The following is an 18,802-nucleotide window of genomic DNA, read 5'->3' as shown; positions in this document are numbered from 1 at the left end:
TTTTATCTGGACAGCTTATTCTAAACTTATATTAATATTATACAGTCAAGACGTGTATCTAATTCCATTCTTCAAGGGTTCTCTACTGCAACATGTTTATTGATTGCATCAAGATTACTCGCTTTTGTAGATTGTGCCTCCTCGATTTTAAGATATATTGTGCATCAAGTGTATAGCTCTGTGCTTCTTTCTCTTACCCTTATCTCAGCCCTAGCTGTTACTGAACAAAGGCAAGTATCACTATTATTATTGCTTTTACTTAGGGTTAGGGATCTGAACAAGCGCTAAGAATTAAACTCACACTTCCTACACCGTTTATGCTAGATGCCTCAAATCAAGCGGCTTGTTGGGGAGAGGTGTGCTTCTTGTGCCAGTAAGCAACCAACCAGAACATCCTAGCAACCACATAATGTAGCAGTGCCTTGGCAACCTCCCACAACATTAGAATCATGAAAGCAACAGTTAGCAGCAATTAATGATAAACAGTCTAAGAATTAGGGGAGACATGGGCTAGTTGTCATACAGGGAAGTTGTCACAAGGGTGCACTCTTAAAAATAAAGGTTCTAAAATGGGATTTTCACAGCGATACCATAGAAGAAACATTTTTGGTTCCCCAAAGAAACTTTCAGTGAAAGGCTCTTAAAAGAACCATTTTTGAAGAACCTTTTTATTGTCTAAAGAACCTTTTTTTCTATTGCAAAGAACCTTTTGTGTAATGGAAAGGTTCAATGGATGAAACCAAGTGTTTATCTCAGTAGATTTGAACTCAAAAGTCCATTTGTGCAAATGTGTCTTTTCTCTAGCAGTGGTTATGTTGGTTTCAAACAACAAATTTAAAACCCTATTAGATAATAATAATTTATGCATTCTACCCTCAAAAGTAAAATTTCACTATCATATTTTTGTTATAGCTTTTGGGTAAAAAAGTGAACAAAATCAAGCCACACACTGGCATACATCAAGGCAAGTGTCAACTATATTATGAAGGCAGATTTTTAAAAGTTTACAAGTGTTCTTAGGAAATTAAGGTTTCTTTCATGAATGTCAGGTCATGTCAGATTTTTAATCAGGGTAGGCTGTCACGTGGTTTAAATGTCAAATAAAAAAATAAAAATTATTTACAATATTTGTTGGATGTATCAATGGCTTGTATCTTTGTCGTTAAAAAAATCGATTCGTGCTTCATAATTGTTTTACTTTTTAAATTTAACTGAAAGCCTATAATACTATAATAAGGCTGTTTAATGCCTATTTTGTATTTTAATTGAAAAGAGGTGTAGATTTTGTGGTGTTTGTCACCCCACAATGTTCACATGAAACCTTGAAACCTGGTTTAATGGCAAGATCCATTGACAACTTGTCCCACTCAGTGTGGCAATATGCCTTGCTATGGGGGCACGTTGTCACAAAAGGTCAAATTGTTTTCAATGAACTGTCTTTTTTTCTTTTTCTTTTTTTTTCTGGGAAAGAACTGTAATAATGTTCAAAAGCTTTTCTGTAGCCAAAACTTCAATGTGCAATTCATGTGGCTATACAGAAATTGACTATCAAAAATAAACAAAAAGTGACAACTAGCCCCAGTCTCCCCCATGTCATATACCCCTGTGTTTGGAAAGACGGGTTATCCTTTTTTTTCAGTGACCTTTGTTGGTGATTTTAGTGTAGAAATCCAGACTTGGTTGTGCCCCCAACCCCCATTCTCCCCCCTCTCTCTCTGGACCCCAGGAATGTCACTCTCTCAGACTGAACCCAGCAGCTGTAAGGAGAGATAGCATGGCACGGGCTATTTATAGAGTTCATTCAGACTAGAAAGTCTCCCTCTCCTTCTCTTTCCCTGAACGTGATTGTTCCTTCTGGATCTCTCTTCTGCTGAAGGTTACGGGAAATCTTCACAGTGGCAGGGCGACTTCATAAGTACCAGAAACAAACACGGACAGAGCAGATACACAAGCAAAAGAGTCCTGAGATCAAGTGAAAGACAAAAAAAGGGAATATCAAACAGGCCAGCATGGCTCTGCTGTGTTACAACAGAGGCTGTGGGGGGCGATTTGATGCTGACAAAAACTCTGATGGTAATTTATCTTTTTTCTTTAATTTACATATTGCAAATAGAGAATGCTGGGTCTGCATGAACATTGAATATATCATAATTGTCAAAATGAAGGTCATGGTTGGTATCACAAGCCTGCTTTTACATAAATCTTCCAACAATTGAGTAAGTGAAAGTGTTTTATAGCATTTGGAACATTGGTTAGAATTGACACATATAAGTGACTGATATATAATATTTGTTAGGTCCATAAAGTCTCATCACAAGCACATGTTCATCTGTGTTCTAATCTAATGTTATTTCCATAAATGGCTGCCCTGCCCACCCTCCTTGGCTGGGCTGCACTTTGAGATACCAAAGTAGTGTGTGTGTGTGTGTGTGTTTGAATGTGTTTATTTGAGTTGCCCTATTTGACCACAATTCTTCATAAAAAGAGGGATGGGACCGGAATTTCTGCTGGCTAATGCCTTCTACTAACCCATGTTCTTTCTCGCCCCTTGAAGATGCCTGTCAGTATCACCCTGGTGTGCCAATCTTCCATGATGCCCTAAAGGTGAGCAAAAAATTGCTTTATATAAAATAGTGGCTGCTCTGTCCTATGACTGTTGTAACTTGATAAACAGTACATTGAAGGCACGTTTGCGTTCTTTGTGGGAGCTTAATATTCATATTCTGTTTTGTTCTTGGCTGTCTGATGAAGTTCTTTGTTTTGGTTTTTATTCTCAGGGCTGGTCCTGCTGTAGAAAGAGGACGACAGATTTCTCAGAGTTCCTGTCAATCAAGGTACTGTATGGTAATGATATGAGAACAGTGACAGTCCAATCTTTCACTGCTTTTAATGCATTGCACGTAGTAAAGAATCAAACCAAGTAACAAAATATGTCTTAGAGATTCTCAAATTACAAATATTAAATGCACAAATAGGAACTTGTTCAGCAGATACAATTACTTTCGGAGCTCCCTGAAATGTCATTTGTCATCAAAACTGACTGAATTTGTATATGCAAAATCACTAGTAATGATTTATTACTTTCATTGGAAGGACATGTTAAAATCCTAGATCTGAGTCAGGTACCTTTTAACCCGGTGTTGTGCTGAAATCTGACTGCCCGCCAGATTCTGACTCCTCACTACCTGATTGACCCTTATCCCTAAAGCTCAACCCTAACCCTAACCTCATTGGTCTCTACCCCTAAAGCCCATCCCGCACCTACCCCTAAATATAAGGAAACTAGGGAGTCAAATTTCAGCACTACTACGGCCAGGAGGTCCCAATCAGATGGTTGGATCAGTTGGTGGACTCTCAACTCAAAACAGTTAAACATAAGTTTATAGATGTTACATCGTATGATCACATCCCAAAATAATACTTGTTTACTTCATTCTGATTGGTTTAAATCTTATTGCTAAGCAAATGTCCCTGTTTTAAGCAGATAACGTGTTGGGATGGTCCTTGTCTGAATTAGTCACAAGCATTAAAATGTCTGTTTTACAAATATAGGTATGATTCCAGTACTGACTGATTTCAGTTCCTTAATTTCATACACATTGACACACACAAATAATTTGTAGTCATAGTCCTCAAATCTCAGAACATTCTATTCTTAACTCATACTTTCTTGTTAATCCAAAATTCTATTCTATTCTGTTCTAAGATACACTTATTCCAAAATTTCTACCACAGACAGAATCAACTAGATTTGCATTTTAACATGGAATGTGGACAAACACAAGCAATTTATTATACAGGAGCCAGTGTTAGCAGTGCCACAATTCATAATTACATTATTAAATTAGAGTAGCACAAAAGCAATGTTCATAAGCACTCATCATTGTGCTCATCAAATATTTTTGACATTGCACATTTTCTGCTGGCAAAAAGGTCATGCACATTCACACAATCTCAAACGTGTAATTATTTGCACTGGGTCTGATGCTGATTGGCAGTGCCGTCTGTGTTTGTCCTCTCAGGGGTGCTCCCGCGGGCGCCATAGTAACGAGAAGCCTCCGGAGCCACTGCGGCCGGAGGTGACATCTGATAAGGGAGAGGCAAAACAGCACAGCGGAGAGGAAATTATCTACCAGGGACCCAAATCAGCAGAAGCCCTGGATAAAGAGAGACCCAGGTATTCATATAGAGAGTACATGCAGTACCATATGCAGCATGCACACTGAATGTCTGATCTCTGTTCTGTTGCACACACCATCTGAGAACTCCACACACACCTTCTGAATACAAAATACAAAAAGGCGCTCTCCCTCTCTTTGTCTTTCTAAAAAGAAAAGTACAACTTGCGACTTTCAGATAGAAACAGACAGTGATGTTTTTTCCTCACCCAGTTCAGATGAGCCCATGTTGATGTTGCGGGTGAAGATCTCTCCCTCTTTGACTCAGATTGTGGAGAAAATGGAGATCACTGAGAGGGAGAAGAGAGAGAGGCTAGGTGAGCAATCCTATTGCAAACCCTTACACCATATAGACTAAGCAGTTTGTTACTAGAGGAGTCAGTCGTGCTCTGAAGAAGTGTTCACTACTTCCTCACGCCTCTCCCCAAGGTTATTTTAGTCACTGACAATAGCTGTAGATTGTAGGCCCACCTGTCTGTGGTCTGTCACGTTGGCACCCTGTAAAAACCTGTGACCTCAGGTCTCTCATGTCTGCTGCAGTTTTGGCTCTTGTGTTGTTACTGGTTGCAGTATTGACTTTTAATATAACCATTGCAAATTTTGATAAATCACTTGGCTTTTGTCTTTCCATGTAAAATTTCTATTACTTTACAACTATCTGACCTTGATTATGCTCTCTTCTTTTTTCTTTTCTTCTTCCACCTCTTGCTGTCTTCCAGAGAGTCAAATTGTCATGGTCGGGGTTAAGTGCAAAAATGCAGGATGCAAAACAGTAGGTGATTGTGCGAATGTGTGTGTACTGTTTTTTTGTTTGTTTTGCCTTGCTTTGCTTTAATTTGTTTAGCTTTTCTTTTCTTTGTTTTCTGTTCTTTTTTTTTTTTTGTTTTCTGTTCTTTATTTTTTTTTTTTTTTTGCTATTTTTTTTGCTTTGCTTTGTTTTGTTTTTACTTTTTTATAATTAGGTCTACCATAAAATACATTTTTCATAAATGTTTGGAAGAAAAAATGTTTGAAAAAAAAAAAAGAAAAGCTAGCTTCGAGTATCATAAAACAGTGGTTCTCAACCAGGGTACTGGGACCCATTAGGGGGGCCTCAGCACACTTCCAGGGGAGCCTCAAGATCTCTTAAAATGATTTAAAATATGACAGATTATTATCATTTTTATATTATTATTATAATTCAACTTACTGAAAATGCTAAAAAGATGTAATAACTCCCATCAGCAGCTTGTTTTTTATGAAGAATATACAGTTCTAGACACTTCTGGAATCACAAGTTTTAAGGAAATATCTTATAATATAAATATCTAATAGCCTATGGGGGGCCTTGAAGTCAAAAAAAGTTGAGAACCACTGTCATAAAACACTGTTTTATGCCCTCTAATGGACTTAATGAAGAATTACACTGCACTGCATGTAAAGACTAATTCCATTGGGAACTAATCCTGGAACTCTATGTATCAGTGATTTTAGGATCAGCTTCCTTTGCCCTTATAAGCGATTTCATGAGGACAGGAATGGGCACAAACTGATTCTAGATCAGGTATTGTACTAATGGGGTGATGTGATGGGGACACGTGAGAGAGGAGTTTCATTAATTACTAAAGCTGCATGTTCAGATCCCTTACTGACCTTACTGCCTTCTGTTACACCATTCCTTCTTTGTGAAAGGATAATCTTTAATAGATTAATTGGCTGAAATCCAGAACATTTATCATGTTAGCAGCTGATCTTAATTACTCAGAGGAACTGTTCTTTAGTCCAGGTGAGAAATAAACCCATGTCACAGGCTAATAAGATGATATTTGTTCTCTTTAGTGAGAGTTAATGACAAGTAAACACCTGTTACAGGTTAATAACATGAGATTGGTTATTAGTCAGAGTTTTTTTCTTTTTCCACTGTGAGAAATCAAAAATCATAGCTGCAGCTTGTTCATTTATCTATTTGAAGGAGTAGAAAAATCAATTAATTTTCACGTGTGAAGGCATTAAATAGATGAGACCAAGCTTGTGCTGAGTCTTAGGTGCATCAGCGCTTTAAAGTTTTGTTTACCTAAATAAGTTACTGTTGAGTGTATTCTCTGGAGGATAGATATGCAGACAGGTAATACTTTATGAAAATGCTGATTTAGTGTGAGTCATACAACAGATGTGTGTTGACTCCAGGTGTTAAAGTGGCTTGATCTTGTTTGTGTGCAGGCTTACCAGGGTCCAGAGACTGATGCTGAGCTCTGCACATATCACCCCGGAGTACCAGTCTTCCACGAAGGGTAAGAAACCTGCAGCGTTTGAGGCTTTATCTGAAAATGTGGTTCAACCTCTGCCTATTCTTATCTATTACAAACTTTAAAAGGAAAACATTTACTCAATCTCTGTATCCGTTTAAACTCCTACAACAAGGCCTGTTTTTTATAAAGCTTCTGATCTGGAATCAGCCTCTCATATTTAGTCTTTTTTAACAAGAAATGAAAACCTGATCAAAGAATGCATGGGGGATGCATGATAACTCACTATAATAACGTTCGTATCTTCGGAGCAAATGGAGGAGTCAGGAGGCAGCAGAACACTCAGTGTGAGTATTTTTATAACTTCTCCAGCGTCAAATGAAAATATAAACAAAAGGGCTCTTAGTGGCCAAATATATACACAATATCGATGAGAGTACATGTTAACAGTAGTGGACACACGCAGCCAACTCTCTCTGTCTCTCTCCCCTTACTGATGTGTCTGTCAGCCTTTTCAGGTCTCCCTCCTCCATCACTATAATAAGAGACAGGTGTTAGAGATAATGACAGCCCAGATGACGAGCCTTACTGCTCTCCCTCTCCCGCAGACAGATACATGACCATGTCCCTCCCCAATCCCCACATACCCACACTGCCCGACTCAGGCCAGGGCAACATCCGGCCTGCCAACCCCCCCCCCCATTTCTGGAGAGAAAGTCAGCCACAGCCATCTGTGCCCTCGGTCTGTGGATCACCTCAAATTTAAACGGCTAAAGTGCCATGTACCAACAGTTGAACCACATGGTGAAGCCACTGGAGTGGGGCTTGATCTGAGCAGTGAAGGCCCGCCCCAGCAGGTAGTAGCGTAGGGTGAGGAGAGCCCACCTGATCGCAAGACACTCCTTTTTGATGGTACTATACTTCGTCTCCTTCAAGGAGAGCTTGCGACTTATGAACAGCACCGGCCATTACTCCCCAACCCACCTCCAGCAAGAGAACCGCCCCCAGCCCCCTGTCAGATGTATCCTTCTGCAAAATAAAGGGGAGAGTGTAATTGTGGAGTATGTAAAGCGCCCTCCCCACAAAGCGTGGACTTTACTTTTATGAAAGCCTGTTGGCATGACTGGACCGGATCGGGGCCCCGTTTCTAGTAAGATCAGTCAGCGGGCTGGTGACATCAGCAAAACTAGGCACAAACCTTCTGTTGTAGCCAGCCAGCCCCAGAAACTGTCTTACCTTCTTTTTGGTCTCGGGCGACCGCTGCGGTTTTGCTAACCTGGGGTCGCACCTGCCCGTGACCTAAGTGGAACCCCAGATACCGAACTTCCACCCACCCAATTGCACACTTCTTCGGGTTGGCCATGAACCCTGTCCTTCGCAGCGACCTCCGGAGAGCTCTCAGGTGTTGCATGTACCGCCGCCAGTCATTACTATAAATAATAATATAATCTAAATATGTAGTGGCATGTGCTGTATGTGGTCTGAGAATTTTGTCCATGAGATGCTGAAACGTGGCAGGGGCCCTGAACAAATCGAACGGAAGAGTCACAAATTGGTGTAAGCCGAATGGTGTGGAAAAAGCCATTTTGACTAGATTGGAGTTAAAGAGATCTGCCAATAACATTTTGTTAAGTCCAGTGTCTATTAAATTGAGCCGCGCCCAACCAATCGAGCAATTAATCTATCTGGGGCATTGGATACGTGCCAAATTTGGACACCGCATTCACTTTTAGATAGTCTACACAGAACCGGACCATCCCGTCGCTCTTAGGTACCAGAACCACTGGGCTGGCCCAATTGTTGTGCGACTCTTCTATTACGCCCATTTTGAGCATTGAGTCCAATTCTTCCTGAACAACCCTTTTCTTGTGTTCAGGAAGGCGATAGGGGTGGCTACGAACCACCACCCCTGGGGTGGTCTCGATATGGCATTCTATGAGGTTCATGCGACCGGGGAGATGCGAGAACATGTCTGCGAATTCCGTTTGCAACTTGGCCATGTCTGTGAGCTGCGATGGTAAGAGGTGGTCTCCACACAGGACCGGGGTGAATGAATTATGTTTGAAAGTCACCTCCGGCCCGAGCTCTGCCCTCTCCGGGACTACCGTCGCCAAGGTCACAGGGACTGCCTCCCTCCACGATTTTAGGAGGTTGAGGTGGTAAATTTGACATGCCTCAACCCTATCCATTCGCCTAATCTCATAATTGAGATCTCCGACTCACCGTGTGACCTCAAAGGGCCCTTGCCACTTGCCGGGTAATTTAGAGCTTGAGGTGGGCAGTAATACAAGCACTTTATCTCCCGGTGCGAATTCCCGTTGTCGAGTGCCCCGGTCATACAGTCGGCTTTGACATTCCTGAGGTTTAATTGACCCAAAGTGTGGAGTTTTTCTCTAAACTCAAGAACGTACTGAATTTCATTTTTACTATTTGAAGGTCCCTCCTCCCATGGCATTTCCACCACGTGGCCGACGGCCATACAGCAGCTCGAATGGGGAAAACCCCGTGGAGGCTTGTGGGACCTCTCGCACTGCAAATAACAGGGGTTCGAGCTACTTATCCCAATTTCTAGCATCCTCGTGTACAAACTTATGAATCATATTTTTTAAAGGTTTTATTAAATTGCTCCACCAACCCATCCATTTGTGGGTGGTAAACACTGGTCCAAATCGATTTAATACCTAACAGTTCGTACAGTTCGCGTAGTTTTCATGACATAAATGTAGTTCCGTGATCAGTGAGGATTTCTTTTGGAATCCCCACTTGGGAGATAATTCTGAAGAGTGCCTCCGCAACACTACGTGCTGAGATGTTGCACGGGCGCACTGCTTCCAGATATCGTGTTGCATAGTCCACCAGAACTAATACAAAGCGATGCCCACATGCGGTCCGTTCTAATGGCCTGATGAGGTCCATTCCATTTCTTTAGAAGGGGACCTCGATTAGCAGTAGAGGGTGCAATGGCGCTTTTGGGGTGGCCGGTGGATTCACCAACTGACATTCATAGCACGCCACACACGACTTGCGAACGTCCCCGTGAATGCTCAGCCAAAAAAAAAAAAAAAAAAAACGGGCCATTATTCAGTTAAGCGTTTTTTCATGACCTAAATGGCCAGCCATTGGATTATGGTGAGCCGCCTGGAAGAGGGTTTCCTGACGGCTCTTCAGTACTAATAATTGGGTTGTATTTTCTTTTGTGTCCTGCGTCACTCGATACAACCGATCTTTTATAATTGAAAAATATGGGTATGTGAGTGTGACTCGGACTCGTCACGTGACTGCTCTAGAGGAAAATCCTCTAAGGAACCCCCTGAGGATGGGAATTCCCTCTCTTATGTCATCTTGATGAGGAGCAGACATTGACAGCCCTGGCACCGCCTCTCCAGCCATAGCATCGCATGTCACACGCAGAGACAACATTTTACAGGACCCATCCACACATATTTCCCTTAATAAATTCTTAAAATCAGGCCATTTTGTTCCCAAAATCAGTGGATGGGTGAGGTGGGAATTAACCGCGGCCTCTACTCTATGCTTTTTTCCCCCGAATAGTATCTCAGTGGTAACCACTGGATACATGTGAATATCCTGTGCACACACCGCACCCTCACCCGTTTATTCATACCCAATGCCCCACCTTGCACCAAGCGTTTGTGGATCGAGGTTTGGGTGCAACCCGAATCCACCACAGCATGATATGTATCCCCTTTTAAACTCACCAGTATCCAATATGTCCCTGCTCAATCGGGGGCGGCCTGCTGAGCGTCAGGGATCCAGATCAGCATCCCCACCTCCATCAATGGACATTGATCCTGGCAGTGCCCGGCTTCCCCGCAGCTCACACCCGGCCAAGGCTTCCCTACCGTGCCCATGGGGGGGGGGGGAGACGGGAAGAGTGAGACACAGATCAGGGAAAGGGTTTGGGAAGGGCTTCACCCTCCGGGAAGCCGGAACAGGATGGAAACTGGAGGGGCGAGTGGGGGGTTGAGAGGTGGGAGAGAGAGAGAGAGAGAGAAGAGAGAGAAGAAAGAGCCTCTGGATCGCTACCTCCAAGAAATGCCGTCATTTAGTCTTCTGCCAGCTGGGACGCCGGGCGGTGCTCCCCACTGGACCCACTCGGCCATCCCCAGAGGGAGTTGGGAGATGAACTGCTCCAGTGTCACCAGGTCAATGATGTCCACGGCGCCGAGGGTTCCCTCAGCCAGCAGCCATTTTTGACAGGCATCCCTGAGCTGTTGCACGAAAGCAAACGTTCGGCTGTGCTTCCCAAACTTCAGGGTCCTGAAGCGCTGGTGGTTCTGCTTAGGTCTCTGTAGTTGAGGAGGCTGGCGGCAGGAAGTTGCTGGGCCGCAAGCTGCGCTTCCCCAGACAGCAAAGGTAACAGGCGGGCCACCCACTGGTGGCCATTTCCACACCTCGGCAGTCTTTTTGAACAAGTCGAGGTAGGCCTCGGGATCATCGCTCGGCCCCATCTTGATAAGGGAAACAGGGGTTGTGGGCTCCGGGGTCGCAGCTACAGCCCCCTCTCTGTCAATCATGCTCCAGAATGCCTGCCGATCCTCCACTTGGGCCTGGAGCAGGAGTTGGAAACACTGTTCCTGCTCTAGGTGTAAATCCATGAGGGCTTGATGTTCATTCTGCTGGATGCTGGCGAGGGACTTGATTACTTTGCCTAGTGGTGAAAATTCAATGATGATGTTATCCTCTAATTCCCAGGTTTCAGCACCACTGTAACAATGTTCGTATCTTCGGAGCAAATGGAGGATTCAGGAGGCAGCGGAACAGTCAATGTTTTATTACTTCCTTAGCATCAAACAAAAACAAACAAAAGAGCTCTTAGTGGCTAAATATATACACAATGTCGATGAGAGTACACGTTAACAGTAGCGGACACACACAGCCAACTCTTTCTGCAGTCTCTCTCCCCTTACTGATGTATCCGTCTGCCTTTAAAGGTCTCCCTCTGCCGTCACTATAACAAGAGACAGGTGTTAGAGATAATGACAGCCCAGGTGACGAGCCTTACCGCTCTCCCTCTCCTGCAGACAGAAACACGACCACGCCCCCATCCCCACACTCACGTCTGCTATTGATTGTATAGATACAAATACTGGAACTGCTGCTGCATAAAGACCACTGACTTTAATGCTTTCCTGGATCAGAAGGGCTGCACTACAGGCAAACACTGCTGGATACACAAACAGGTACAACAATAATCAATCCAATCAATCAATCAATTAATCAAACTATCTATCTATCTATCTATCTCTCTCTGTCTGTCTGTCTGTCTGTCTGTCTGTCCGTCTGTCCGTCCAGTGTGTAAATATGGATAGTAAGTAGATAGCTGTCATTTACTTTGGTCTACAGGACAAAAAGAAGGTGGCATGTCGACATGACTGGCACCAGACAGGAAACCAAGTCGTGATCACAATCTACGCCAAGAACTCTAGCCCAGAGCATTCCTACGTGGAGGCAAACCGCACAATGGTGAGATAAGCATGACCTTTAACCTTCCTGATCTCTGCCCGTCCCTTAAAAGACTTCTGTAATGGAAAGAGTCACTCCACATCAGCATCCAATGTCTTTTTATGAATTACTTTTGTTTTTAATTAAGTATCTAATACATCAGGGGCCTGGGAAGCTCAGTGGTAAAGATGCTGGCTACCACCCCTGGAGTTCGCTAGTTCGAATCCCAGGGTGTGCTGAGTGACTTCAGCCAGATCTGCTAAGCAACCTAATTGGCCCGGTTGCTAGGGAGGGTAGAGTCACATGGGGCAACCTCCTCGTGGTCGCTATAATGTGGTTCGTTCTCGGTGGGGCGCGTGGGGAGTTGAGCGTGGATGCCGTGGTGGATGGCGTGAAGCCTCCACACGCACTATGTCTCCGTGGCAACGCGCTCAACAACCCACGTGATAAGATGCACGGATTGACGGTCTCAGACGCGGAGGCAGCTGGGATTCGTCCTCCGCCACCCGGATTGAGGCGAATCACTACGCAACCACGAGGACTTAAAAGCACATTGGGAATTGGGCATTCCAAATTAAAAAAAAGAAAAAAAAAGTATCTAATACATCAATTGATGCTTTGTCATCTCCATCAACCTGCAGTTAACCTGCCACATTCAGTTTGAGGGTGACAAAGTGTTTCACAAGGACATCCATTTATGGGGGGTAAGACTCTTCCTTTCTCACATTCAATACACACATTGTGCTGATTTAGCAACACTACATTTAACTATATGAAATCTTCAGTAGTAGACCACCAGTGAGTCTCAATTTAGTGTTTATCATCTGTATCCACCTCTGGTCTCTTAGGTGATCGATGTGAACAACAGCTTTGTGAACATGGTGCCCTCTAAAGTTGAGGTGACCATGCGGAAGGCTGACGCGGTAGCCTGGGGCAAACTAGAAGACCCCCAACACAAACCCAAGCCAGAGGTCACCAATGAGACTAACAACCCAGAAAAGGAGTACGTCAAACCTAACTGGGACATCTCAGATGATGACATCAGTGAGTCGGACTGGGAAGACGAGGAAGAGGAGAAGAAAGAGAGTGAGGAAAAGACAGAGAAGAAAGAAGAAAAACCAGAAGATGATGGTCCTCCTGAACTAGAAGAGCCTGCTGATGTACCCACAGAAAATTAGTTTATTGTCCAGATAGTGATGGAAGTGTAATTTATGTATTGTTCACAAATAGACATGGTACTCATATGAATATGGCTTTGCTACTTTAGTGTAACTAGCATTTTTTTAAACCCTGCTACCTTTGTCTTCTGCTGAAATAAAAGTCACTGTGAATCCAAATGTTATAAACGTCTTAAAATGTTGGCCTCCTGTTTTGCACATTACTCCATAAAGGATACCAAGTATTTAGAGACCTTTTATCCTAAATTATTTCATACAATGCAAGATGCCATTTCAGAAATTACAGCAATAAAGGGATAGTTCACCCAAAAATGAAAATTCTCTCATTATTCCAGATGTTATCCCAGGTGTGTATGACTTTCTTCCTTCACCAGAACACATTTGAAGAAAAATAGAACAATATCTTATCTCATTAGGTCCTTAAAATGCAAATGAATGGAGATTTCTCTTTTGAAGCTCCAAAAATCAGTCAGCATAAACGTCAACCATACAATTCCAGCGATACAATCGCTTTTGGTGCAAAAAAGTTCTATATTTAAGTACTTTTTAACTATAATCCAACGCTTTACTCAGTTTAGACCATTCTCCACTCAGTTTAGACATCCAGGATAAGCACATAAACGCACCATTGTGAGTAAAGAAACAGATCAATACAGATCTAAATCAAAACTAATGTGATTACGTAACGTGCATTCCACTGTTGAATGGAAGCATGATTTATCGTTTCAAAAAGTAATTAAATATTTATCTTTTTTGCACAAAAGCGATCATATCGCTTTAGAAGACATTAATTTAACCGCTGGAATCGTATCGATGACCTTTATGCTGACTGTCTGTGATTTTTGGAGCTTCAAAAGAGAAATTTCCATTCACTTGCATTTTAAGGACCTACGATATTTTTCGATTTTTCTTCAAATATGTACTGGTAAAGAAAGAAAGTCATATACACATGGGATATCATGAGGGTGAGTAAATGATGAGAGAATTTTCATTTTTGGGTGAACTATCCCTTTAACCCTTCTATTGGCCTTGGATATTTACCTTTTGATCTTAAATGCACAAAATATTAATTATAATCCAAAACATTTTAAAGTCATTTTATAGATTTTTACCTGCTTACAAAATATTAAGTGTGAAGGTACATATGTATGTGAACATACACTTTTATCTGTACAGGAGCGGGGTCATGTTTGAGCAGTTAAATCAACAGGAAAAAAAAACTGTATACTTAAAACATGCTGAGAGCTTCAGCAATCAGTGGTATTGTGTTTACATCATGGAACATAATAAACTGAAACAGTTCAAACAGCAATGGCCACACTTTATTTTTCTCAAGTCAACAGCAACAATCCTGAAGTAGAGGTGTATGCAGTCATATACAGAGTCCAGGGCCATGGAAGCTTGACTGCAAACCATATGGCAAAAATATTTTAAATAATTAAAAAGGATAAATAATACATTTCAAAAGTAAACAGTAGTCTTGACAATGAAAAGGATTGGGTACCAGCAAATAGAAGTCAATCTCTTTTTTTTTTTCTGTTCAAAGAAACATTAAAAAATAAATTTCTGTTCATAAAAGCATTGCCTTCTGCTTGTACCTGATTAACACAGTTCTTGATCTGTGGTGATGATAAAGTGGTTTTCTGCCCAACAGCAAATGTCAATCAAAACCGAATCACACAGCAACAATTCATCCCTGATGAGGAACTTTCAACACATGCAAAAAAACAAAAAACAAAATAAAATTATATATATATATATATATATACACATTCCAGTTTTTAGGGAAACTGTCGGCACCTAGACTGTTATCAAACTCTCGTATCAAGACCACTTTTGAATTTCTCTCTTTTTTTGTTTTTTGTTTTTTTACAGAGCAATACTGTTAAACTTTTGTTCACAACCATCAAGAAAATAAGTTGTCCAGTACTGAAAACAAGTATATGTCCAATATCTTATTTTGTGCACTCATGTTACACTGTACCATTTGAGTCTCTTGATAAAACCATATATTAGGCAATATTAAGACAAAGGTTCAAGTTTTACTTTACCTCTGGGTTTACAGCAAGATTAAACCCTGAAAAGGAGCCACATTTGAATAACATTCATAAAGTTTGATTATATACTATGTCATATGTAACATCTCATCATAAGTTTCCATTAATGGGATACTATTTGTCATATGATAAAACAAAACACACAACCTTTAAGTTTGCTTTTTTCAAAAGATTTGTCTTCTATATTAAAGTGCAAGGACGAAATAAAATACATCTTGAAATGTACGACATACAGCATCATTTTCTTTCACAAGATTTCCCTGCAGAAAAAAGGAAAGTCAAAGAAACTGCTCACTTTAAACCACTGCGCTCCATTTACTAACTTGGCACGAGATTTACGGCACTGAAGCTTCTAGAACTATGGCTCAATTGACACACTAGTGATACACCAATCACAACTTGGCTGACGATCTGAGAGAAAAAGAGAAAATAGACCTTTTTTTTCTGCATAAGGGCATGAAAGGCATGCAGAAACCTAGATGCTCTTCTGATAGAGAGATACAGAGACTAAATGCAGATTTCTTACTATTCAGCCATTTTGACGAATAACACAGGTCCACCATACATTCATTCTTCAAGATATTCCTTTTTTGCACGTTTGTTTCATAGTCTTCATTTCAGTAAAAAAAATTCTAAGATTTAGTTTGTTCCTTTCTCGTTGTTCAGATGGCGACAGGACGGGGCAAAAGAGAAGTCTTTCCGAGTCTTTTCTATCTTTGGAGAAAAATAAACAGATTGTTGGTTGTGTCTGACGGCTTGAATACTAAGAAAGAGAAAAAAGGTAGCAAGATAATAAAATAAGATAAAAAAAGAGAACGGTTTATCTCATGCATTGTTGAAAATAGAAAATGTGTAGAAGGATTCTGGGAGTTTTGGTCCACTCCTGCTCTTTGCTGACCAGTGTTTCCCATGACATCATCAAACCATCGGCAGGCAGAGAACATAACCACAGAGAACATAACCACAACAGTAATGCAGAGCCGGGCCATGCCCCTCCAAAAAAAGTTCACAAACACTGGGGGGGGGGCATCGCTGGGCATAAAGCAGCATCCCATGACAGGGTGAGTCCTCACAGCAGAGATCTGGCAAAAAACTTCAGCTTTTCAGTTGCCTGCAGAGTCCACATCACTCATCCCACACTTGATATCCCAAGCTCCTGACAGGTGCAAACAAACATTTCAATCATTAATCCTAATAATGCAGTTCGCTGTAAACTAGACTACTGTTTGCATTGACTGATGATCCCAGCATGTGCTGATAATGATTTTTTTCCCCTCTTTCTTTACAAACAATTATGTATCTGTGCGTCTGCCCAGTGTTAGGTGAGATCGATCGTTCGATCAGTTGATATAACTTTACCAGAGGCAATATGACCACAATGTAGGGGAAGTTACCCTAATAAGCCCAAAAAACATTGCCCACTTGTTTTCTTATTTTAAAAATCTAAAAAAAAAAAAAGACAGAAAGCGTGAAAGGAATTATCTGTTTTACATCAAATGCACATTTATTACTGTCATTTGGAGAAAATCTATTTTCAGTTTTTGAATTGTTGGAGATAATGGGTTGCTACTGTCTGGCAGGCACTGTAGAAGTTTCATTAAAACTCTGCTGTATGAGAGACCCTCCAAAGATGCTATTTTGCACAGAGTATAGATAAGAATTAATAATAAATCAAAATGTATCAATACGTATTTGTAAATAAATCAAATATATCCTGATTACTTACAAGCAATATTTTGTATTTGTAAAGATGGATTTTTTTATTGGGAGTATCTGCAGCTAGCGCAGAACACTGCCTGAATGATGGTCATAGAGACAGATGCAGTAGACCAAATGGAAACATTTAAGAGGCTTTTGGAAGTTTAATGATGTGTCTGTAATTATAGTAAATAAATATTACATTTTGTCAAGTGGGCCTGTAAGAAACGGCACCTTTGACCTCTATTGTTTCGAAGAAGCTCACTTAACTAAGAACTCATTGAACCTCATATAAAGTTGTGTTAGCTGACTTCCTTGTGCTCAGAACACATCCTTTTCATTTCATCAACTTTATCCACATTAATTTTATTTTTTATTAGTTATAAATGAACTTAGTTTTTGTGTGTTACAGACAGGGGTGGTTCTAGAGGGGGGGCCAGGTGTGCCGTCCACGAGTTTGGAATTTGGCCACGCGGACTGGATTATGACGAAATTTACATTCCGCATACTGTGCGCTGAGCGATCAGCAACGCAGATGCGGCAAGTATATTTTGGCCTTTATAAATAATGGGTTGATAGGAAGACCTTGCAGCATAATAATAAATCCTGATAGATGCTCAGCCACAAAAAAAAAAAAAAAAAAAAAAAAAAGAGTAAAAGATTTTTTTATGGTATAATATCATAACAGTTCAGAGAGGCCATCTACAGTAGATAGACAGTTATGATTAATTATATTTGAATGGATGCTGAACAATAATGCTGTCAAACACTAAAACTGTAAACCATGGTTGTCAAGTTTGATTAGTAGGTCTTTAATTAGTAAGGCTGATTAAATATTAATAACAATTTTAACAGCATGTAAAGCATTTACTTTTAAAACATTTAGTAAAACACAACAAACTAAATGAATAAGATTCAATATGCATTTACTTTTAAAAAGTGCAGTGGGCTTAAAACAAACAAACAAACAAAATAGAACAAATAAGATTCAATATGCATTTACTTTTAAAAAGTGTAGTGGGCTTAAACAAAACACAACACAACAAATATAAGATTCACAGTGCATTTACTTTTAAAAAGTGTTGTGGGTAAAAAAACAACAACAAAGATTTACTATGTAAGACGTAAGGCCCAGATTTGACTTTTTGAGTAAAAAGGTGGGGTTTGAAATGAATAGAATTAAGCAGTTAATAAATTAACAGTAATTTTACAATCAAGACAAACAACCAGTGCTTGCTTAGAATGACAGCACAGTTTCAATGACGCAGCACTTATATTATGAGTGTGGTTAATGCTGTTTAGGCTATTTAGACGGACCACTTAAAAATGCTAAAAACTATAAAAATGAACGGAAGAAATTGGAATGTCCAACGAATGTAGAAAAGGAAGATATGATTTACAAGTAAAAGAGCCAAACACCATTTAGGTTCAGACATTGCCTGTCAGTCAACTCGAGAACGTGCATGCGCATTAGCTGAACTAGCCTGAAAAACAGCATTTTTTAGCATGATCTGAGTTTAAGAAGCACAGTTTATAATACCAGTTTTGTCAGATTTTACTGCTGATTTGAAATATGTTCTTTGATTATAATCTTAACCAACCGTTTTGGAGATTTTGGTCTTTCCCCATTTAAGTTAATAGGAGGTTTTATACCACTTGTTTACATAGAAAATAGCTGCCCAGCCTGCCCGGGAGCATTCCAAAGATGGTTGCCGAGTGACCTGACTTGCCTTGAAAGGGACTTTGGTATCTCCTAGTGAACATGTCTGTCTCTTACCTGAGAGAGAGCTGTTAGACCACTGCTTATGTAACCTCTCTCTCTCTTTCCTCCCTTTATGCATGATTTTCAGCTTCATACTGCTTTTACCACTCACACGGGATGATTCCTGGAGTGAGAAGAATAGAACAAGTATGAGAAGAGTAAAAGAGAAGGATGATATGCAGTTCAGTCAAATGAGTCACAAGAAATTTGACATATGAAGACAATGACAAAAACATGC

General features: G+C 40.8%; 2 protein-coding genes across 5 annotated transcripts in view; one reads left to right on the top strand and one right to left on the bottom strand.

The window, feature by feature from the left end:
- Positions 1-1,823: 1,823 nt before the first annotated feature.
- On the top strand, positions 1,824-13,963 carry LOC127440919 (cysteine and histidine-rich domain-containing protein 1-like). The gene is made up of 11 exons (XM_051698018.1): positions 1,824-2,073; positions 2,555-2,604; positions 2,778-2,834; positions 4,023-4,177; positions 4,392-4,495; positions 4,898-4,950; positions 6,378-6,448; positions 11,505-11,607; positions 11,771-11,890; positions 12,511-12,573; positions 12,718-13,963. Exons 1-11 carry the CDS (start codon positions 2,010-2,012, stop codon positions 13,045-13,047), a joined length of 1,170 nt encoding a protein of 389 aa, XP_051553978.1. The 5' UTR covers positions 1,824-2,009; the 3' UTR covers positions 13,048-13,963.
- Positions 13,964-13,968: 5 nt separating this feature from the next.
- LOC127440773 (diacylglycerol kinase delta-like) overlaps positions 13,969-18,802 on the bottom strand; it is a 114,807-nt gene continuing 109,973 nt past the window's right edge. For all 4 annotated transcript variants that reach the window (XM_051697667.1, XM_051697674.1, XM_051697648.1 and 1 more), the window contains 2 exons: positions 18,580-18,688; positions 13,969-16,260 (listed from right to left, as the gene is read on the bottom strand). In XM_051697667.1, coding sequence (XP_051553627.1) covers positions 16,208-16,260; positions 18,580-18,688 — 162 coding nt within the window. In that variant the 3' untranslated portion in view covers positions 13,969-16,207. The remainder of the gene's footprint in view (positions 16,261-18,579; positions 18,689-18,802) is intronic.

Source organism: Myxocyprinus asiaticus, chromosome 1 (genome assembly GCF_019703515.2).
Source record: "Myxocyprinus asiaticus isolate MX2 ecotype Aquarium Trade chromosome 1, UBuf_Myxa_2, whole genome shotgun sequence".
NCBI lineage: Eukaryota > Metazoa > Chordata > Actinopteri > Cypriniformes > Catostomidae > Myxocyprinus > Myxocyprinus asiaticus.
Note: the sequence above shows the minus strand (reverse complement) of the source record. Positions and strands in the feature narration are given on the sequence as shown.